We start from the raw sequence: 24,631 nt of genomic DNA, 5'->3' as shown, positions 1-24,631 counted from the left end.
ACACCCAGTAAGTGCTGCGCACTGCCCGTTAATATCCTTTGCCCATTTTTCTCTGAATGTGCTCCACCGAGGGCCGGACACTGCTCTAGGTGCTCAGGGTACATCAGTGAACAAAGGAGGCCCAAATGCCCACTTTTATGGTGCTTCTCTTCCAGCAGGGGGAGACAAACAACGAAGACAACCCTGTGAGGTACATAGGACGTGGAAGGTGATGAGGCCTACGGAAAAGGAGAGAGCAGGGTGAGAGGGACGGGGACACGTTGGTTACACTCTCAACGGGGAGGCGACCAAGCAGATGCTTGAGTGTCTTGAGGCTGAGCAGGGAGCCCAGTGTGGCCAAATCAGGGTGTGTGGGCACGAGTCTTCGGTGGAGAGGCCGGGAGGTCAGAGGGGTCAGGCATGGCGTGGGGGCCACACAAGGCCTCAGAGGTCTGAGGCTTTGGGCCTTGGGCTTTGACCCCGGGGGAGGCGAGCGGCTGCCTGGACAGTGCTGAGGAGAGGAGTGCTGGCATCTGGGGGGTATATTTCACAAGGAGCACTTTGGCTGCTGTGTTGAGAACACACTAGAAGGAAGCAGGCTGAGAATCTGAGAGTCCAGCTGGAAGGCTCTGCAGCAACGCACAGCCCCAGGCTCGGAGGCTGGACAGGTTTCTGAAGGCCGAGCCCAGCAGGCTCTCCTGACAGCCTGGGATGAGAGAGCAGGGAGACGAGGATGACTGGAAAACGGAAGCTCACCTGTGGTGACACGAGCGTTTGCTGGGGATGGTATGTTCACAGCCTCGACTGTGCTCATAGTGTCACAGGTATAGACATGTGTGAAAACCCACCGCACTGCACACTTGGAACGTGTACAGATTACTACATGTCAATTATACCTCAATGAAGCTGTTGTTTTAAAGTGGGCAGGCGGGAGGATGAGTGTAAGGTTTCTGGGCAGGGCGTGTAGGATGGAGCTGCCGTGTGCTGCGATGAGGAAACCCGCGGGAGGAGCAGGTTCGGGGAACGGGAGGTCTGTGTGGACGTGTGACATCTGCTGTGTCAGGACCACTTACCAGTAAACATTTACCACCAACAGTCCATCCTTTCCCCTCCGCCACCTTCTCACCCTCCCCAGTCTCTGAACCTCCATGCTCTGTTTCTGGCCTTGGCTATTTTGAAAACCTCTCTTTCCCATATGACTGTCAGAATCTGTTTGTTATTGTACCAGCAAGTACAATTAAGACAAGACAAATAAATGAGAGGTAACACAATCATTTTTGCCGATGACGAGGCTATAGAGTTAGAAAACTATTAGAAATAAGACAATTCTATCTAGTAATGCGTACAAAATATGTAGAAGTCATTAGTCTATAAACAAACAAAACCAATTTAGAGGATATAATAGAAGGAAAGAGTGCATTTGTGACAGTGTATCAAAGGACACAATGATGAGAAATGAAATTCGTAGTCAAGTGACTATAAATCCCACACCTCGACGTCTCCCTTGGGGAATGAAGCATGAAGTTCTAACTTTTCTATCAGAAATGACTTAAACCCCACCCACGTAAGCCTGTGAATGTCTGTCCTCGTTGTGATCCTAAGCAAAATGGGAACGGCCCGGGGCAACTCTGGTTCACAGCCACGTGGAGTGCAGAGGTCCCCAAAGGACAATACGCGACTCACCAGCAGCCGAAGGTCCCACGCAGGTTTACGTGACTAAATTATCCTTAGGCTTTCAGCATGAGCAACTTCCTCATATTACATAAAAGTACCAAGTTTGCTTATTCATTGCTTGTCAAATGTAAGCATCGGTCTGATAGTTTACCACAGTCACTGCCTGTATACCAACTGGGCCACACAACTGAGTAATGGCTTCAGTGGTTAAGGATATTCTTTTAGGTCTACATTATATAATTTGCAAAGTCCTGTGTGATTGGATTGTAATCTATTTCTGTATGAAATAATGTCCTGCATAAGATCTTTCGGGAAACCTGATGCACTTCATTCACACTTCCGTTTCCACATTTCTCCTCGATTGTTTATCATCATCGGCTTACGTTCCTGGGTGCCCCTGCCAGTCTGGGAGCTCCTTGTGGGCAGAGACCACCTCTTCTTAATTTCTGGGTCCCCCCAGTGCCTGACGCATGGGAACGCTCAGTACTCGGTAGATGAAAACACAAGATGCCGAGCGACAACAAAGACGCGTGTAGGACCCTTGACGTTCAGAAAATCTATATAGAAAGGGTAAGCTATTTTCTTCGGGTAAATGTCACAGATCCTAAAACACACCAATCAGTGTCTCAAAATAAAAACCTCAATCAAACAAATATGCATTCCTACCCGGCCCAGTTCCATTTTGCTAAGAGAGAACAAGGGGGAGAACAAGGGGGAGAAACACATCACAGTAAGTTCTGCCAGTGATGTCCCTGCAAACTTGACTTGTCACACAATTGTCATTACCTTTGTATATCATAAATGAATTGCTCTAAATGCCTGCAATTACAAGAATTTCTCCAAGTACAAATGGGTGACGGGAGATTATAGAATCTGTACAGAAATTGTCAACATTTTCTAAAAAACAATGGTTTTTTAAAAAGCCATGATAAATGCAGAAAAGGTGAAATTTATAGGACAAACAGTGCTCATCTATATTTTTTAATCAGAAAAGGAACACACCCCATGTAACACTGCTTAGAACCCTGTAAAAATTCCCATTTCCTCTTTACTTGATACTCCAAATGCCGGAGCTGCGCTCAAGGCATTCCCTCTGTGTGCTTCTCAAATCCCAAACTAAACAAGCCCTGGAATCTGTCACTTTCCAAACGACTACACATTCCAACCATTACGAAATTGCAAAAGGCTTTCATGCAAGCAAGCAGAGGCCTTGAAACAAGAGGGCCAGCTTAAACGTGCATTTCCCCAGTGGGAAGAGAGAGCACACACACACTGGCGCGTGGCCAGCTGCCAGAGTGGAATAAACAAACCGAGGGCCAGACCGAGCACCGGGCCCTGCTGTTGCCCGACTACTCGTAGTGGGATTAAAGCTGCTGCTTACGCAAGACTGGCCTGGGACTGCAGGAAAACGTGCAAACCTTTACAGAGAGCAACCGCAAATATTGACTATTTAGAGCACTTAGAACAAATGGCTCGGTGGACATACTTCTGAGCCCTCACAAACAGGCTGGACTTTCCTTCTGAGCTTGGATGCAGTGAGGCTGGGAGAAGGGAAAGCCTGACTGTGCCTTTAATAAAATGTGCAGTCTTTCGCTTCAAAAATCACCATCGTCACGCTGGACCGAGAAATGGCCAAATGACTGTACTATCCTGTGACAGATCAATTATCTCTACTTTAGAAGCAAAGACCTTCAGTAAAGAGCACTCTCATATTAGCTGACAAGTACATACACCTGAACAGAGAGTAGAAAATGTTCCTTTTCCTTAAAGGACCATCTCAGTCCAGTCGCTGGAAAGAACCTTCTTATGATGTCTAACAACTTACAATGATTAAAGAAAATCCTTGACAATCAAAACTCAGAAATTTTCCAGAGCTTTAAAATAGTTTACATCTTAGTAAAAATAAAAAATGTATTATTCATGTTGTCAGGAAAAATGTAAGTTTAACACCAATCAAAATAAATGGTTTAGTGGGTCTTCCCTGGTGGCACAGTGGTTAACAATCTGCCTGCCAATGCAGGGGACACGGGTTTGAGCCCTGGTCTGGGAAGATCCCCCACGCCGCGGAGTAACTATGCCCGTGCGCCACAACTACCGAGCCTGTGCTCTAGAGCCCACGAGCCACAACTACTGAGCCCGTGAGCCACAACTACTGAAGCCCACGCTCCTAGAGCCCATGCTCCACAACAAGAGAAACCACTGCAATGAGAAGCCTGCGCACCGCAACAAAAGAGTAGCCCCCACTCGCTGCAAGTAGAGAAAGCCCGCGTGCAGCAACGAAGACCCAACGCAGCCAAAAATAATAAATTAATTAAATTAATTTAAAAAATAAATGGTTTAGTAATTAACAATTTTTAACTAAAGTTGTGTTTAAAAGCAAGTGTCACGGATGAATGGATAAAGAAGATGTGGCACATATATACAATGGAATATTACTCCGCCATAAAAAGAAACGAAATTGAGTTATTTGTAGTGAGGTGGATGGACCTAGAGTCTGTCATACAGAGTGAAGTAAGTCAGAAAGAGAAAAACAAATACCGTATGCTAACACAAATATATGGAATCTAAAAAAAAATGGTTATGAAGAACCTAGGGGCAGGATGGGAATAAAGACGCAGATCTACTAGAGAATGGACTTGAGGACACAGGGAAGGGGAAGGGTAAGCTGGGACGAAGCGAGAGAGTGGCATGGACATATATACACTACCAAATGTAAAAGAGATAGCTAGTGGGAAGCAGCCACATAGCACAGGGAGATCAGCTCGGTGCTTTGTGACCACCTAGAGGGGTGGGATAGGGAGGGTGAGAGGGAGGGAGACACAAGAGGGAAGAGATATGGGAACATATGTATATGTATAACTGATTCACTTTGTTATAAAGCAGAAACTAACACACCATTGTAAAGCAATTATACTCCAATAAAGATGTTTAAAAAAACCCATTAAAAACAGATGCTTAGTCAATAAAATAGTTGAGCCAAGTGGACTCAAAAAATAAAAAAATGAAAGCAAGTGTCATTTTTTAGTCTGCTTTTTTCCTTTCATAATATTTTTGAAAAGCCACAAAAAAGAACGAAATAATGCCATTTGCAGCAACATGGATGGACCCAGAGATTGTCCATACTGAGCGAAATAAGACACAGAAAGACAAATATCATATGATATAGCTTGTAAGTGGAATCTTAAAAAAGGGTATAAACGAACTTAGTTACAAAACAGAAGTAGAGTCACAGATGTAGAAAATAAACTTATGGTCACCCGGGGGAAAGGTGGGGGGAGGGATAAACTGGGAGACTGGGAGTGACATATACACACTACTATATATAAAGTAGATAACTAATAAAGACCTACTGTATAGCACAGGGAACTCTACTCAGTACTCTGTGATGGCCTATATGGGAAAAGAATCTAAAAAAGAGTGGATACAGGTATATGTATAACAGATTCACTTTGCTGTACACCTGAAACTAACACTACATTGTAGATCAACTATACCCCAATAAAAATTTAAAATAAAATAAAAATTAATAAAAACGTACTACATAACATTATTTAAGTCCAGAAGTGGTACTCAGTCGACATCACTATAGTTCACGATGCTACTTCACTTACTTGTTGCTTGATTCTGGGGTTCCATCTAATGTAGTAATTCACCCAAAGTTCCAAGTGACGCATACTGGCAACTGGATATAAAACTCGATTGATGTCTTTAGTGTAGAAGGGATTTTTGAATTTGTCTTTATTACTGTTTATCAGCGACCATAAAGAAACAGTTCTTTCTGTAACTTTCTAGAGGAAAGAGAAAGTAGAAAGCCTAAGTAAAAACACACCCTGGTACACAAACCATTTTGCAGGTTGCGGCGCTACAGCTGAGCATCAACTTGAATCACACATGTACATTATCCCCATAATAGCTCAAAAAGCCTTCTGCACCTGCGAGTGCCGAGCACCACTTCCCAATATTTGCATAGATAATGGCTTGAGAGCCACTGTTTCTGCCTGAAGAGAGACGGGAAGGATGCTCTAACATTAAATGCAACTCACTGACCTAAGAAGACTATTCCTGGCTAGGGAAAACATTTATGAACAGATGGGCAGTACGCTCTTTTGAATTCAGCAGCAAGAAAAATTATCATAAGATCTCGCTGACTTTTTCCATTTTTGTGTTTGTTAGAACTACAAAATCTCAACCTGTATCTACTTGACAGCAGGCATCTAGACAAAGCGCTATGTTAATCAAACATCCAGATGTTTAATGCATCATGCCAGTATCCAGATATTTGAAACACGTGGATAACTGACTTCACTGAATCTTCAATTTTCAGTCTGGTGTCCATCATCTCATACAGATATTCACATCTTCACTGTTTTTTAATTATAGATTTTTACCCATTTTGAGCCTAAGTAGAGGAAAATCAAAACTTGGGAAATAAAAGTACAAATATTAAAATTACTGAAGGCAGAATTGGAAACTCTTCCTAGTAATGACATCAAGAAGAAAGGACCAGTAAGCTAAAACTGGAAGCTGAAAAGAACAGCTTGAAATAGTGACTGAAGAAATTTTTTGAACATACACGTTTCGTGAATGTGAACGGTAATAATAGCAGCATAATTTTGCCTTCCTTGGGATCCACCTAAAACTTCACTTGTCCCTTTCTGATTCCACAGTCTACACTGCCTTGTGTTTATTGGCATGCTTGTTTTTATTTTTATACATACACACAGTTGATTTAAAGTCAAACAGCTTGACAAGGTTTGTTATGAAAAAAGTAGTCTCTCACCTTTCTCCCCCAAGCAACTGTGTTTGATTTTTAAAATTGATTTGGTTATTTGGTACTTACCTCCACCCCCGTGAGAAACACCCTTTTCTTGTTACTTGTTGACTATAAAGTTACAGGCATTAACTGCTGACACTGCCACAGCGAGAACGTTCCTCCCCATCCTGCTGTGCTCACACCTTCTACCCTGCCTCAGACCCCCAGTTTACAGCGTTGCTCTGGTTAGATCCATGTTTAGGGTTTAGATTGCTATGACTCAGCAAATGCTATTCCCAGGTAAGTCATGTCTTTTCTACTCTGATTTCTTTTCCTGTTCAATTTCTGTTTTTGTTTTCCTTTAATTTAACAGCTGTCTATTCTGCTTGCTTACTTCTCTTGGCATCTATCACTCATTCAACCCCAAACTCTTCCTCCAATGTCTTTAAAACTCTGATCAGGACACTCAGCACATCTGGAGTCCCCAGGTGCATCCTGGGAGGGAGGAGCTGCCCCGGCCGCCCCCGCGCCATGCACCCAGCTCTCGTTCAGGAAGTCTCTTCTGTTTCGCCCTCTGAGGCTTCCCTCTGGCCTCTCTGTGCTGGAGCTCCTAGCTTCCTGAACTCCATGCAGTCTTCTTTCTTGATGCCACGTGTGTCTGAGGACACGTTTGGTCTACTTCACATCTGGTTGACAGTTGGGTGGCGAGAGGATTCTAGGTTGAAACCATTTTCCTTTAAAATTCGGAAGGCAACGCTCCGCTGACTTCTACTTTCCAATATTGCTGCTGAAGAATTCAGTCTTCCTTATTTCTGTTTCTTTGCAAATAACCTACTCTTCTTCTCTTTGGGAGCCTGATCTCCTAGTTTTCTTATCTCCATTTCCTACCTGTCTCTATGCCCTACTTTTTGGGAGACTTTCACCCTCATCTTACAACTCTTCTGCTGAATTTTAGATTTCTATTGATAGCACATTTTTTTTAATTAATTAATTTCTTTTTGGCTGCGTTGGGTCTTTGTTGCTGCGTGCAGGCTTTCTCTAGTTGTGGTGAGTGGGGGCTACTCTTTGTTGCAGCGCACCAGCTTCTCATTGCGGTGGCTTCTCTTGTTGCAGAGCACGGGCTCTAGGCACAAGGGCTTCAGTAGTTGTGGTGCACGGGCTTAGTTGCTGCGCGGCATGTGGGATCCTCCCCGTCCAGGGCTCAAACCCGTGTTCCCTGCATTGGCAGGTGGATTCTTAACCACTGCACCACCAGGGAAGTCCCTTATAGCATGTTTTTAATTTCAAGTTTTCTTATCTCTAAACGTTCTTTCTAAATAATATCCTGTTATTATTTCATGGTACCAATATTTTCCTATCTTTCTTGGGATATTAACTGATAGCTTCCTGTCTAGGTTTCTCCCCACCCTACATGGTAACTATTTTCTCCACGCTGTTTTATTTCCCTCCTGCTTGTTGCTATTATGTAAGCTCTGAAGTCATGCGGCTTGGCAACTTGAGCTTCACCATGGGGAACCCTAGCTGTTGGTAATCTTCAGGTCCTTCTTCTTGGGCTAGTCAGTTTCTCTAGAGATGATTCCTTCTTTTTTTTTTTTTTCCCAAATTGAAGTGTCGTTCACGTACCATAAAATTCACCATTTTAAAGTCTACAATTCACTGGCTTTTAGTACTTTCCCAATGTTGTCCAACTGCCACCTCTATGAAGCTCTAAGACATTTTCATCATCCCCAAGGGAAACCCTGTACACATTAAGAAGTCACTCCCCATTCTCCCCTCCCTCCAGCCCGTCAACCACAAATCTGCTTTCTGTCTCTATGGACTTGTTTTTCTGGAAGTTTCATATAGATGAAATCATACAATATGTGCCTTTTTTGTGTCTGGCTCCTTTCACTTAGCATGTTTTCAAGGTTCATCCATTTGTGGCATGGCTCAGAACGTCATTCCTTTTGATGGCTGAATAATATTCCACTGAATGGATAGACCACATTTAGTTCATCTATTCATCAGCTGATGGACAGTGGGGTTGTTGACGTCTTTTAGCTATTCTGAGTAGGGCTGCCGTGAACATCTGTGTCTAAGTTTTGTTTCAACCCCTGTTTTCATTCCTCTTGGGTACATGCCACTAGCAACATCCAAGGGTTCCATTTCCTCCCCATCCTTGCCAACAGGCTCTCATCTGAAAGATAAGGACCTGCTGCCAGAATGCTGGGAGTGAGCAGGCGGCATGGGCTGGGCCTTTCACAGACCAGCTCTTCCCATTCACCTCATCCCCTGAGGACACTCAGGTCCCCAGCCCGGATACCTACTCTCACCCTCTCTCGAGAAGAAACCTCTGTCCTTAACTCCAGAGACAAGTGGAGGTGATCTGGGGAAGCTACCTGCTCATTCTAAACAGACCCTCAGGTTATCTTTTTTGTTTTTTCCCTTCAGGTTATCGTACCCTTCCCTCTTTGTCCCATACGCTGGTACACCCTTGCCCCAGAACCCCTGAGTCATATGGGGTTGCTGTGATGCAAAGTGGCCTGGTTCTTGGCTTCCCCACTGCTGGTTTGCGAGTCACTTTTCTCAAGTAAAGTTATTTCCCACTTATCTACTTAGTTTCCAGCTTCCAAGTTTGTTGCTGTGTCTCCTTCCTTATTTCCCCCTGTTCTTGTGGGTTTATGCCTTTTAAAAAAAAATTTCCCTTATTGACATTTTTATGGCATTTTGGGAGGGTGACCTTGCATGCCTTTAACAGCCATTCCTACTCTAATAGCTAAGATATGGAAGCAACCTAACTGTCCATCAACAGATGACTGGATAAAGAAGATGTGCTAGGGGCTTCCCTGGTGGCACAGTGGTTAAGAATCCACCTGCCAATGCAGGGGACACGGGTTCGATCCCTGGCCCGGTAAGATCCCACATGCCGTGGAGCAACGAAGCCTGTGCGCCACAACTACTGAGCCTGCACTCTAGAGCCAGTGAGCCACAACTACTGAGTCCGTGTGCCACAACTACTAAAGCCCGCGCACCTAGAGCCTGTGCTCCGCAACAAGAGAAGCCACCGCAATGAGAAGCCCGCGCACCTCAACGAAGAGTAGACCCCACTCGCCGCAACCAGAGGAAAGCCCGCGCACAGCAACGAAGACCCAACAGAGCCAAAAATAAAATAAATAAAAATAAATTTTAAAAAAAGAAGAAGATGTGCTATGTATATACAATGGAATATTACTCAGCCATTAAAGAATGAAATAATGCCATTTGCAGCAACACGGATGGACCTGGAGGGTATTATACTAAGTGAAATAAGTCAGACAGAGAATGACAAATACTGTATGTGTCCACTTATGTGAGGAATCTATAAAGCAAAAGTGAGCAAATGTAACAAAACAGAAACAGACTCACCAATACAGAGAACGAACTAGTGGTTACTAGCGGGGAGAGGGAAGGTGGGAGGGGCAAGATAGGGGTGGGGGATTAAGACGTACAAACTACTAGGTATAAAATAAACAAGCTATAAGGATATGTAGCACAGGGAAATATAGCTGTTATTTTGTAATAACTTTAAATGGAGTATAATCTATAAAACTATTGAATCACTGTGTTGTACACCTGAAACTTATACAATATTGTAATCATCTATACCTCAACAAAAAAGTCATTCCTACTCCCTGAAGGCAAAGTCAATGTCTTACCCCTGAAATAAACACGATACACTCAATAACCCCTGGTTGAAGTGAAAACGCCCAAGCTTGGGGTACAGAATGAGAAACTTTGCATTAACCACAAACCAAGCTATCAAATTCTTTGTTATTTCACAGCAGACTAAACACGTTTTGGTGAGTCTTTAGCTAAAAAGATGTTAAAGATGTTAAAACACTCACCTGTTTCTCTCGAGCGGACTCACAGTTGTATAAGAAAGTACCAAAGCGGCAACTGTACAGATGATCCAAAATTATAATCAAAAACCGTTCATTGAACTCAAAAGCTGTAGGGAACTAGACGAAAACAAACAAGCAAACAACGCATGAAAACTTGGGGCTGATCTCACACAGAGCCGAAAAGAGGTGCATAAATGCTCCAGGAGGACAGCTGAGGCTGTGGTCTGCAGCGTGCTACAGCTCACCTGTTGGTGCTTTGCACAGGGCTGAAGAGCTTAACTGAGCGTCAAGTAAAGGAACAAAGAGGGAAAAAGGGAAAATAAGCCCATTTTCTGGGCTCTCCTGAGCGTACAGGACACACAGGATGGTTTAATTATTTACGGTAGTCTAAGGTAGCAGACTCGCCTACACACAAATGCCAGTGTAGGATGAACTGGAAAAGACGACTTGCTATTGTCAATTATGCGGCTCCTCCACCAGCAGAGAGAGTACAGTTAAATAGTAAAATTTTAAAACGTTATTATGAAAAATCCCAGTCAATATAAATAGTAGTGAGAATAAAAAAAGTGAACCCCGTGTACCCATCACCCGGCTTCAACAGTTATCCGCACGTGGCCAAACTTGTTGCATCTCTATCCCTACCCTGTGTTACTCTGAGGCAAATCCCAGATATTACATCAAAATATTTCAACATTAAGTCAGATGTATTTTCATCCTAATATCTCTTACCTGTTTTGACATCTGCCATACACAATCAACAAACTGGAGAAAAATAGGAGATCGGTCAGCGTCGGCGTGGTTTTTATCGCCATGACCTATTCTCTGAAAGGAAGTGATGATTTGTTTTAATCTCTGGGTACAAAACTGAGGAAGCATATTACTCACAAAGTGTGACAATCACAACTCGGCAATCTGCATTCTAAACGCCAAGCTTCCCAGAGAGTGAATAGTATTTTTTTTTCCCATGGCAATACAGAAAATAACGTATGGTTTCAAAATAATGGAAATTAAGTATATAAACTTCTATAATATATCAATACAAACTGAGAAAGCATCATGATGCTATGTGAACGTGACAACTATTTTATCCGACTGGAATTTTGTACAAGTCGTGGGCAGCTGCAGGTAGAGTTAAGTTACCAGTTGCTAAGGGACCAATCCCAAAGTTTCAAGTCTTGAAACCATGTCCAAAAGGGTGTGATTATTATAATTAAAAGTTCTTTAAAAAAAAGGTTCTTTCTCAAAAACAAGACAAAAACCTCACCATTTATTCATTTACTAAACAATGACTCTTTCTACTTGACGATGCTATTCACACTACTTGTGAAATTCAGATGAAGGCTACAAGGCTACACAGCAGTGTTTCTGAAACTGTCTATGGATTCTCTTCATGAGAACCATGTGGGGAACTTGTTCAAAATGCTTATTCAAAGGGTGCCTGGAAACAAGACACCCTTTTAATAGGAAATTTAATTTTAATAGGCTCTTTAGGAAAATAGGAAATATGAATTTTAATAGGTTCTTTTGGTTTTCAAAATGTCTATCAGAGAATAGTAAAAGCCTCAACAAAAAGTCTAGCATTTCTACAAAATATTTGGCTCTAATAGTTATAATATTAGTTGAGAAAGGAGCATCTTCCTTCTTTTGCACAATTTCAATTTAAACACTTTCTGTATTACTTTCAAGCGAAACTATTAATAGTGCAGATGGACAAACATGTCTCCTAAAAAGACTGGCTAAACCCAAGGCGTCACACATTTTCAAACCTGCAGAGTGTTTTTCATTACACTCCTCAGATTTTCTTTTTAAAAGGAAATCACTGGTTTCACAAATAGTTTTTTTAATCCCAGATGGTGGTGATCAGACATTTAAAAAACTAGCTTTATTGTTTACTTACAGATGCGAATTTGTGTCCAAAACTGATCCATTCTTTTTGGACCAATATTTCAAAGCCCTCGATGCTCCGGTAATAACTGTCCAACATCAGCATGGCCAGGGATGTCAGCTGGGCAGTCCTGTCCCATCCGTCGCTGCAGTGCACCACCACCGAGCTCTTCCCTGAAGAAACCCTGTCTGCGACCTGGATGGCTCCCGTCAAAACGAGCTGCCAAAGAAAAACATGCGAGTCAGTAGCGAGCTGGAAGGGACTGCTTGAATTTGAACTGATAGCTTTTAGCCCTAGTTAAAGTTCGTTTTAAAATACTATTAATGTCTAGAACAGAAAGAGTTCTGAAAACGGAAGGCCAGAAGCTGCAGGGTCTGTTGCTTTTCCTCTAAAGAAACTGCCTTCGAATGCAAGTAGGTATTAAAAAACAAGACAAATACACGAAAACCAAACCGCATTTCAAGCTTTCTTTCACATATGTGATTGTACGAGTTCACTAGGGCTGTCGTAACAAAGTCACACAGACTGGGTGGCTTAAATGACAGAAATGTATTATCTCCCAGTTCTGGAGGCTGGAAGTCCAAGATCAAGGTGTGGGCAGGGTCACGCTCCCTCTGAAGGCTCTAGGGAAGGACCTGATCCAGGCCCATCTCAAAGCTTCTGGTAGTTCCTTGCCTTCTGGCAGCATAACTCCAATCTTCAGATGGTATTTTCCCTGAGCATGTATCTGTGTCCAAATTTCCCCTTTTCATAAGGACACCAGCCTTATCGAATGAAGGGTCCACCCTACTCCAGTCAGACCTCATCTTAACCAATCACATCTGCAGTGACCCTGTTTGCAAATAAGGTCACACCCTAAGGTACTGGGGGTCAGCACGTCAACATATAAACTTTGGGAGGACACAATGCAACCAATAACAGTGATCACGTTAGAAAAATCACTGGCCCAAGAGGTCCAGTCTAGACCTTAAAGGCATGATACAATGGAAATCACCTTCTGGCCTTTAAATCGACAAGATATGAACCCTTATGTGGCTCATAAATTGCGGAATCCTCACCTGAAGATAAACTGACAGCCTCTAGTAGAAATCTGAGACCTAGCAGTGACTAAACGTATGCGTACGAAGAGCTACTGCTCTGATGGCATTTTTTGATGATTTAAGTATTTACAGAAGTACACTTTACAAACAGTAGAATTTACCTGTAAGTGTACACTTCGATATGGTTTAATACACTTATACAGTTTTGCGACCATCACCACCATCCAGTGGCAGAGCAGTTCTATTACCCAAGATAGTTCCGGGTGCCAATCCCTGTTCCCACCCTCAGCCCCAGACAACCAATGATTTGCTTTCTGTCTCTACAGTTTTGCCTTTACTAGAAATTTCACAGAAATGGAATTCTACAGTAGCTGGTCTTTTATGCCTGGCTTCTTTCACTCAGCATAATGTTTTCAAGGTTCATCCGTGTTGTAGCCTGTACTGGTTAGGCTCCATGACCAAAGGGCTGGGTTTGAAACCTCATTCTATTTTTAACATGTCTCACCTTGAGCCAATAACATAACTGTGGTTCTTTTCTTGCTCAAGTGAGGAGTGAATGGTACCCCCAACCAGTATATTCACCTTTTCAGACCTGTGTAGTTATTTCCTTTAAAAAATTAAACACACCTATGCAGTGGTTAAGAATCCATCTGCCAATGCAGGGGACACGGGTTCGAGCCCTGGTCCAGGAAGATCCCACATGCCGCGGAGCAACTAAGCCCGTGAGCCACAACTACTGAGCCCACACGCTGCAATTAGTGAAGTCTGTGAGCTCTACAGCCCGTGCTCTGCAACAAGAGAAGTGACCGCAATGAGAAGCCCGCGCACCGCAACAAAGAGCAGCCCCCGCTCACCACAAGTAGAGAAAGCCCGCGCGCAGCAACAAAGACCCAAAGCAGCCAAAAAATAAATTAATAATAATAAAAAAAATTTAAACCCACCTAAACTGTATCTTTTTGCTTTGTCTACAAAAGCCCTTGAAGAGCCATTCTCAAAATCTACAGAAAAGTTATAAAGGTACTACAGAAGGTTCCCATATACTCGACCCAATTTCCCCTATTATTGACATCTTAGAATAGTATGGTACATCTGTCACAACTATGAACCAATATAGATATATTATTAAATTATTAATAAACTTAATTTTAATGAAGGCCATGCTTTATTCGGATTTCCTTAGTTTTTACCTAATGTTCTCTTATTCTAGTCCAGAATCCTATCCACGATACCATATTACATTTAGTTGTCACAATTAGATTTTTTGCAATTCATTTTTGAGGATGATAAACTATGAAAAAAAACCCGAAAGTTCGAGAGACTGACTAAAATTATAACTCCTGTCAAGTTGGAAAATAAATTTTGACTAGAAAACACTCTATCTTCAGAATCCACCTATTTAAGGTTGGCTTTTTGTTTGTTTATAGAACTAAATGGTGGCTTCTAAAATTGTTAGTTCCCTCACATAACTTCAAGTACTTTTTTTTTTAATTATTATTTATTCTATCTATTTATTTTTGGCTGTGTTGGGTCTTTGTTGCTGCGCATGGGCTTTCTCTAGTTGCAGCGAGCGGGGGCTACTCTTCGTTGCGGTGCATGGGCTTCTCATTGCAGTGGCTTCTCTTGTTGTGGAGCATGGGCTCTAGGCGTGCAGGCTTCAGTAGTTGTGGCACAAGGGCTCAGTAGTTGTGACTCATGGGCTCTAGAACGCAGGCTCAGTAGTTGTGGCACACGGGCTTAGTTGCTCCACGGCATGTGGGATCTTCCCGGGCCAGGGATCGAACCTCTGTCCCCTGCATTGGCAGGCGGATTCTTAACCACTGCGCCACCAGGGAAGTCCCAACTTCAAGTACTTTTAAAAGAATGGAGGTTTTTGATGCCTCTATCAAGATGAAGGATTGAATATAATAAAAACACAAAACTCATTCTTTAAACAAAGTCAATTTGAGGTAAGTTTCAATAAAAACAATTGCTCTAGGTTCTTGAGGGTCATACCCAGTAATGGTTCAATAATAAATTATCTACTCCTAAATAAACCTGGGTGAAAGCCTCAACTACTTGCTATTGACGAGTTGGAAAGTGACATCTCTACAAACTCTAAAAAATATTCTGGAGATAATACTGTGAAATCTTTAATTTAGGTAAGCAAATTGTAAAGAAACACAAAATTGTCAAATGTAGAGCTACATACAACAAATATTTTCTCTCTCGCTGTTCAGTTTTTTTTTAAATTTAAGGAATCAAAAAAATTTCCTGATCCACTAAACCATTACTTTCTTTTTTACATATGTGTATCTTTTTTCAAAAAAATATACTTGCCTTGATATGTTCCAACCAGTGAGTAGATTCTAAACTGGACAACCAGTGGGATTCTTCCACATTAGGATAAACAATGTCTTTGACTTTCTTCAAAGATTCCCGCATGACATGAATGTTATGAATGTCTAAGAAGAAAAGTTCGGCGTTATGATACGCATCATCACTTTCATATCCTCCTCCTGTCGCCTAAGAAACAATAAGATACACAAAACAGTAAGTTGGGTTTTCTATTGCTTCAGTAACTTACACAAATATTTCAAAGGTTATTGGTCCTCCAAATCTCAACCTAAAAACTTGCAACTTAGATACGATAATTGATGTGACCCGACTTCCTATCTGACGCTAGGCGTCAACAACATTAGTCACACTTTGAGCTAGGGAAAAAAGACGGTGAGTTGGCAATTTCCGGAGGATCTGTATTTGTGAGAAAAAATCATTTTCAAAATGTTCTATAATTACTAGCTCTTCTTCTGGATCTGGAAAGGCAAGAGCAGGTTCTGAATGGTCGTTGTCTTCCATCGGATTTTAACAGTACTCTTCAGGGGCAGGCTCCCATGGGACTGGACGGGCTAGAGGAAAACGACAGGCTTTGGAGACAGATAGACCCAGGTCGATAGCTCAGTTTCAGCCCCTCTTTGCTGTGTGATCTGGGGCAAGGCACTTAACCTCTCTGCGCCTCAACGCTGTCTCCTGTAGAACAGGGGATAATACTACCCAGGTCTCATAAGATTAAAAGGAGCCAGGCTCTATAACAGTTAACACCAGCCATCATTTAATGATACTGTGATTCTTGCTTTACATAATTTTATCTAACTCTTACAGCAATGCTGCAAGACAGGTATTACTAACTGCATTTTGAAAATGAGAAGAGATGCTATTTAACTACACCCAAAGTCAGAGGTAAGCAGCAGAATTTAAGTCATCTGACTTCACAGCCTGAACCTTTTCTAGTGCCCCATGACTGTCTGTGTGCTATGCAAACACCAGGACAGTGCTGCACGTGGTGGGCCCTGGAGGGACAAAAGGTTTCAAGCGGGGACGAGATGGCTACCACCTGCCGTGGCGCCTACCAGCATCCACCCGCTAGGCTGGGCGTCACTTCCCTTTCACAGGGTCGTGAAGATGCCTCTTTTCCACGAAGACAAAAAGAAACACTCCGGCTTTGTTTAGGAACCTGGCTGCATTCTGCTTAATGCTTTAAAATGCCATGGAACGTGTGGCCTCCGGCCTTTTAAGAAAAAGTTAAATTATTCGGGGACCTTCGAAGAAAGCAAGCTGAAATGGAAGGATGCTAATTAACATCATAAAAACATATGAATATGTAAACTCACCAGTAAAGGTAAGTAAGCAGTCAAAGCCAAGTTGCACTATCTCGGCAGTGCCCGCAGGTAAAGGACAGACAAGCGACATGCCTGCCATTGCCACGGAATACCTCTTCTCTTTTCATTTACAATTGAAGGAATATAAACTTGTAGCTCGGGACAGAAGGGCCAATACATCCTATGGTTTTTTTCCGGGGTTAGTCACAGAGAAGGTTTCCTGCAGTAGAAGTAAGGCTACCACTTGAACTTCAAACCTGGAGACCTATGTACAAGCCAGAGGCCTTGATCTCCAGAGACTCTAGGTAAGAAATTGTATTTTATTTAGACAGAAATGTGTTTTTAAAGCTTGCTACAAATGGCATCAGTAGTAAGTAGACAATAAACGTTCACTTTGTTTTTAAATAGTTATCAGCTAATGAATCCATACACAAATGGGTCATATTCCCCTCTCCTTGGTTACCCCTACCTCAGGGAATAACACCTTGCAGCTGCCATCAGAGGTCACAACAGAGGTGCACCTATCCCCCTGGCAGTCACTGTTGTGAACTGGATCTGCAAGCCTCTCACACGAGGACACACGTTACCCTCCCACGGACATGTGACCTGTTTCTCTGTACATGTGGTTTGTAAACAGTTAGTGATTTTCAAAGACATTCCTAACTCTGGAGTTTCTTTCGTAGATCACTGAAGATGATAGGAGGAAAAAGTAATAATTCATTGCCAAAGTTTCTGCCAAAAACAGACATTAACACAGTCCTGCTTTAATTCATCACAGGCTGCTGGATCTTATCTGCCTCTAGGTTTCCTTTGTTTGTTTTTTTCTTTAATTTAAAATGGTGCAATGTTGCTTGTTACATACAGGGCTGTAAATTTCTAAATATCCACAAGGGCAGAACAATTAGGTCCAAAGAGGAGAGAATTCAGAAGGGTAAAAATCAATCAGTCAAGCATAGACTGAGTTCCCAAAAGTTCAAATTCCACATCTCTGATTAGTTTTGAAGTTTTCTTTTCAGTTCTCTTCAACAAAAAAGAACCACCCATGTCACCTAGTACAACCACGTACACAGCCTGTTGCTATGGATACAGATGACTAGGAAGACACAGTCGAGGGAGGAGGGGAACCTGAGTGTGTTTTTTTTAGAGAATGATGCACAGATCTTTCAAGCCTAGGTTTTTTTGCTTAATTTTTTCCTTCCCTTCATTCCTAAATGGACTAGAAACACAGGCATATTTCCTGAGTGTTAAAAAGGCATTCAAGAATTCTACTGCTACAACAATGAGCTTTAGAGTTAATACAATAAAGTTATTCATTTTATACATTTTATATACTTAAAAAAATTCTTTCTAAATACCCCATTTTAATGTTATATGATATCTGTTTCAGGCTAAATGTATACATGGAAATACTTCATTTTATACATGTATTCAACTCTGAATTATACCTGAAGGAACAGAAATATAAAGGTAAGGATAATACACCAAGATATTCATATTTAGACTTAATTTCCTAAATGTTGTGTTACATTTCCTAACCTATTTATCGATTTCACTACCTGACTGCTTTACAAATAATTTCAATATCATTTTCGTCTTGTAAAACAAAACCAACTGCAGTAACAAATACCGGGTCCAAAAGTAAATGTGTAAGGTGCACAATCTGTGTGCAAATAATTATGAGTGGAGCCCCACACACACGCCTGTGCAGACAGACATCACAGGGTCCATTTAGGAAGCTACTGAAACTATCTGAGCTGCTTGAGGACTTGTTTTGCTTTCAGGTTCTTGTCTTGTGCTCTGAATAATTGAAGATGCCAGATAAATGACCTTGGGATAAGCAAAATATTCAAGATGATGAAATTTAAGCCTACATCTGACAAGAAGCCATACATCTGAAAGGTGGAATGGGGCAGGCCCACTGTGAATACTTATAAGTGACAGCTGGCAATGGGAGAGGGAAAGGGAAAAAAAAACCAAAAAGGTTAAACTGAATGTCAAAGGTATTTCTGAATCTTGGGCCCTGTAGTGCAGGGGCAAACAGCCTTCCACCTTGAGCATCTGCTGAGGAGTCCTGCAGGCAACACTGCCTTGTCATTCGACTTTAGGGGCAGTCTGCATACTCTACTTAAGAAGGCCAAGACGACCCTTGAGACAGATTTCTTTGAAAATATTACCATTATGTGTATAACTGTAAAACTCACATACATGGATCTACTCATTTCTTGGATTGTCTCATATAAATGAGAACACACACTTCGGAGTATGGTGAAGAGAATGCTTAGATAAAGCTACAAATTTAGGATTTTAACAACTACAGCTTCCCACAATCCTCACAGATGCCTCACTAGTGTACACACTGAGAATCACTGTCAACAGCCTAAAGAGCTCCAAAGAGATTCTCTTTCCCAAGTTCACTACAGCTCTAGACTTCTACTTTACCTAAAGCTTATTTTCATTTGGCTTTAATGTATTCAACTTTTAAGATATGTTTTGTGATTAAAACTACTTTCCACCTTCAGTGAACTCGTTTTCCTCTTTAAGCGAAGTTTAATTTAAACCCACATGTTGATACGCCATGGCAACAACCTTCAGGTAAAACACTGCACACTGTACGTAAGGCAAGTTTCTACCATGTCATTAAATATACTTACCTTGTTGGCCACTGCATTTACATTGGGTCTAGCATCATAGATTGTGAGTTTGTTAATTTGTCTATTCGTCTCCCTGATGACGTCGAGATATTTCTCATCATCTTTATTTCGTTTACCACTCATACCAACAAGAGGCTGACTGCAACGCATGATGACCGTCTTGTTTTCTGGATGAATCCATGACAGCACCTACGGTTGGTTCAGAAATTTTAAGCTATCGAGAAAGAACCAAATGTCAAAACAATTAAAACTATAAAAAAAAGAGAGCACTAACAATCAGGATGAAGTGAATCTCATTTTGCTGAAACGGGATGCTTGTTCACCTGCCATTTCCACGTGTGCCCAGAAACGCACATTTAACGATGATGACTATTCAGAGCCAACGAGAATAACCAGTTGCTTTACTAGTCTTTTCTTAATGCGCACCACATCTAAAAACATTAAATGCTTACCTAAAAATAGTTACATCACTTAAAGGAAACAGAAAGCTTCAGATATTTTATTTCAGTCCTGTAGCTTGCACTGGATTTGTCATCACCCAGAAACAGCTTTAGCAAAAGGTGAGAGGTAAAGAAAACCACCCCTGGTACCTCACACCTGCAGGTCATTTTCCCAACACTCTCAACTCTAGAGTCTAACACAGGGGCTTGAAAACCCAAAGGAAGCAAACAGGATCTCAGGACAGCCAAAGAGCTGCCAGAGTCTCCACAATGAAGCTTGGACACCCGCCTCCTGGGAGAGCTCTGAGCCTTTACTCAGAATCAACCTTCTCCAATTTTACACACAAGCCCAGCACACTTGCTACCTGGTCTCTCAGTTCATAGCACCTGAGAAACAAGACCTGCAAAAGGAAGCTAAAAATGTAATACAGCAAAAGCTACAGAACTGTCCACTTTCAATGAATGAATGGTTTCATAGATGAATTCTATCTCAATAAAGCTGTTAGAAGAGAAAAATAAAATAAAACTAACAGAAGCTGGAAGGTAAGTGTGGTGGCTGAGTTCACAGCCTCTGTAGCGTCCTTTCCCTCTTTCATCAAATGCGGAGCCACGTGACAGCATGACGCTACTGGGAGGATGAATGGAGAACGCATGTACGAAAACCCATGAAAAGCAGACACAACCCCAGAAGCACAAGTGTTCGAGCTCACTTAATACAAGGCCAAGTACACTGTCGTCTTTGAAGTCACCTCCCCACTATGGCAAATGACGAGCAATGATGTTCATAAAAATCACTGTGTATAATAATGACAACACGTCAATGAGAAAAGATTATATAATACGAATGAATACTCGTTCAATTTAGTCTCTGTGCCTGCCAGGGCCCAGTCAAAACACCACTGTGGCCCCCAACTAAGACTCCAAAGGCTCAGGCCTGGGAGGCCTGGGCACAAGTGCTGGCCTCCCTCAACCTCCACTTTCTCATCTACAACATGGAGGTGAGACCTGCCCTGCCCACCTCCTATGGCTTTGCCTCCAAGAGGGAAAAGACGTGAGATCGCTTATAAGTATCTATGTATTTTTAATTTTTTTTAGGTTTATTGACATATACTTGACCTATAACACTATGTAAATTTAAGGTCTACAACATGTTGATTTGATATAAGATCACTCTTTTTTTTTAATTTTATCTATCTATTTATTTAGTTATTTATGGCTGCGTTGGGTTTTCGTTGCTGCACGCAGGCTTTCTCTAGTTGTGGCGAGCGGGGGCTACTCTTCGTTGCAGTGCACAGGCTTCTCACTGCGGTGGTTTCTCTTGTTGCGGAGCACAGGCTCTGGGCATGTGGGCTTCAGCAGTGGAGGCGTGCGGGCTTCAGTAGTTGTGGCATGTGGGCTTCAGTAGTTGTGGCACACGGGCTCAGTAGTTGTGGCTTGCAGGCTCTAGAGCGCTGGCTCAGTAGTTGTGGCGCACAGGCTTAGTTGCTCCACGGCATGTGGGATCTTCCTGGACCAGGGATCGAACCCGTGTCCCCTGCATTGGCAGGCAGATTCTTAACCACTGCGCCACCAGGGAAGTCCCCACTCTTTTGTGGAGGGGCCGCGCTGGGCAGCTTGTGGGATCTTAGTTCCCCAACACAGGGCTGGAACCTGGGCCCTCGGCAGTGAAAGCGTGGAGTCATAACCACTTGACCACCAGGGAATTCCCAATATGAGATCACTTTTAAAAGAGCAAATCGCTGCACATACAAGACAGTTATTATTTGATAAAGACCCTCATCAAGTTTTAAATTTAAATCAGGTCATATGCAAGAAACGGCCCTGTTCCCCGCATGCCCTCCATTCTTCTGCCCTTCTTCTCTCTGCTTGGGAGATTTAAGACTGGAATCACCAGGCCATGTTAAGAAATGCTATTGTTACGAGTTGTTTCACCTCTTACCTGCTTTTTCTTTTGGGATCTCAACTACCTTTATAAAAAGGATGCTTGCCATACAGATGACCAGGTACAAGTAATGCAAATATCACAACATCAACTACCGTGAGTGCTTTTAAAGTATATGCTACTATATCAGGCTATTCTTTTTGAAGTTAATATGTAGAAGCCATAAATAATTAAGGATGTACACAAATATTTAGCCACCAAAAGATGTTTATCACAGCACTGTTTATAATAGGAATAGAAAACTGACTGACAGTTTTCTGTCAATCTATACAGTACATCTACACACCGGCACATGAAACAGACAGTCATCGGTGTAGAAAAAGCAGACTGAGACATAAACCACAGAATAATTTTCTTTTTTCCAAATAAAAATATGTATGCATAGAAGGAAGTCTGGAAGCACATAACTGTGGTTCTCACTAGGTGGCAGTCTCCTTTACCCTTACCAGTATTTTTATAAATGTCTAAAATAAATATGTATTACTTATATGTTAAAGAATTCGATAACATTAAGACCAACCTGTTTGAGAACAAAGGAGTAAGTATCCATTAATGGGAACACTAATACATGTGGATCATTTTGTTATTCAGTGATATTTTATAATACTCTGCATCTTATTTATGGACAACATAACAAGACTGCTTTCTCATCAATGCTTTTTGTATCTTTATATGTTTTTTTAAAAAAAGAACTGAATATCAAATATTAATGATTTCATATCAAAAGCAAATACATTTCCTGGGTTATAGTCAAGAGTCAGGTGATTAGAAGGTATATCACAAAGAGTACATTATCTATTATTAGATATTATATATATATTTTTTTCGGTACGCGGGCCTCTCGCTGTTGTGGCCTCTTCCGTTGCAGAGCACAGGCTCCGGACGCGCAGGCTCAGCGGCCATGGCTCACGGGCCCAGCCGCTCCGCGGCATGTGGGATCTTCCCAGACCGGGGCACGAACCCGTGTCCCCTGCATCGGCAGGCGGACTCTCAACCACTGCGCCACCAGGGAAGCCCTATTATTAGATATTATTAAGCATGGTAATCTATAAAAGATAGAGAAGTGATGGAGAGCTTAGCCTCAGTTTTTTTAAGGAAAAATAAATGCAAATTGGCCATCACAAAGTAAGAAGGATCAATAAAATGGCTAAGTAAAAAGCTAAGCATTCTATTTACTCTACGGTGGGCTCCCATTCACTCAGAACAGGGGGAACAACTGGATCAAGACGGCAGCCTGAGCACAGTGGGCTGGGTTCAGTTGTTTCATTTCCTCTCCTACCCCCAATCCCGTGAAATTCACACACACACACACACGCGCGCGCGCGCACGCACACATACACACACAGTAGATGTTCAATAAATATTAACTGAATGAAGGAGTGAACAAAATCAATTCACACTATCCTAGCCCAGTTCTCCTGCGGGTGAGGCATGGATTAGCAAGACAGCTAGCCAGGGCAGGGGTCGAGCACGAGAGGAGCGAAATGGTAATTCTAGCTTCATCAGCACAGTATTCTCGCAAAAGGAGCCAAAGAACATGCTTTCAAGTATAATATATATCGTGAAGATACGAAAGGACACTCGTGCTTAGCGAAGCAAGTGCATTAAAAAAGTTACAATTCATATTATGTTGATAGCATAACGAAAGTTTCACACAAATATCCTTTTAGGGACAAATATGTCTAGACTTGGAAGTTAAAGGCAACGTGACATTAAATCTTAATTGTTCAACCCTTGTTTTTCAAAATCAAACCAAAACAAAATAAGACAATGTACTTATTATGACATGCCCTGGAAATTAACAGAGGGGAAAAATTCTCTAAATTTTTAGCCAACAAGATTTATGGACACAGAGTAGACAGGGTGACTCGTACATAAATATTTAAGAACCAAAGACTAATTTATGAACTAGGTCCAGTGATACCGTAAATATAGTTTGGGATAGTCTGCACCTGACCCCAGGTTGCTAATGGTATGAAGGCAGCTTACAAACGTGATGAGGATAGACAAATCCTAATAAAGGTGGTACGTAAAAGCCTATACTCATAGGCTCCATAACATAGGCTAGGTGCACGGTTTCCAGCATAACTCAACCGACATTACCCAGAGCCTAATGCCTGTCAGTTATTGTGCTACGAAGACACAAGCCACAGGGACCCTGTCCTTCCTTCTTCCTTTCCACCTGGTGTTACCTGTACCCTCTCCTGTATAAGAATTACTTGAGTTCATTCTCTGTCCTTGATCACGAGCTCCTGGAAGGCAGGTGACGTCTTACTTCTTTCCCCATTTGGCCTGCTGCTTTGCACTCAGAGGACACTTGATAATTATTTGTGTGACTGAAATTCCAAAAGAGTGTTTCTCTGACTACTGTTCTCATGGAAGAAAAGGCACTCCTTACAGAAAACATTAATTGCAGTACTCACTGGAATTCGATTTCGGGATCTAAAAGCTGCAACTCTCCTGAGATCATCATCTGAGGCGCGATATGGAACCACCAAGAGAGCCGGGTAAGTGTCGCACAGTTCATAGCACTTATTAATAAAAGTGATTCTCCAATGGTGATTGGGCAAGCCCTGCAGGAAGAAAGGAAGTCCACGTCAGCACTGATGCTTTCATCTCTGGATCTGGCCTTGGATGGGTCTCCTTTCTTCTTTCGAGCAGAATGTGCGTGTGCCTCTGACAGCGGGGTAGTAACGGTGTACTGATTTATAGTAAGGGAGGCAGATCGATCGATAATCCAGACAATGTAAGAACACAAGACAAAACACTGGC

The 24,631-nt window shown here is 42.1% G+C and overlaps 1 protein-coding gene across 3 annotated transcripts in view; it reads right to left on the bottom strand.

Moving 5' to 3' along the window:
- Window positions 1–24,631, bottom strand: part of MTM1 (myotubularin 1) — a 98,381-nt gene that overhangs the window by 4,004 nt on the left and 69,746 nt on the right. For all 3 annotated transcript variants that reach the window (XM_082681708.1, XM_082681709.1, XM_082681710.1), the window contains 7 exons: window positions 24,283–24,432; window positions 19,478–19,666; window positions 15,508–15,693; window positions 12,164–12,370; window positions 10,996–11,088; window positions 10,270–10,383; window positions 5,265–5,441 (listed from right to left, as the gene is read on the bottom strand). In XM_082681708.1, the coding sequence (XP_082537834.1) occupies window positions 5,265–5,441; window positions 10,270–10,383; window positions 10,996–11,088; window positions 12,164–12,370; window positions 15,508–15,693; window positions 19,478–19,666; window positions 24,283–24,432 (1,116 nt within the window). The remainder of the gene's footprint in view (window positions 1–5,264; window positions 5,442–10,269; window positions 10,384–10,995; window positions 11,089–12,163; window positions 12,371–15,507; window positions 15,694–19,477; window positions 19,667–24,282; window positions 24,433–24,631) is intronic.

This window comes from Grampus griseus, assembly GCF_964374135.1.
Source record: "Grampus griseus genome assembly, chromosome: X".
NCBI lineage: Eukaryota > Metazoa > Chordata > Mammalia > Artiodactyla > Delphinidae > Grampus > Grampus griseus.
Note: the sequence above shows the minus strand (reverse complement) of the source record. Positions and strands in the feature narration are given on the sequence as shown.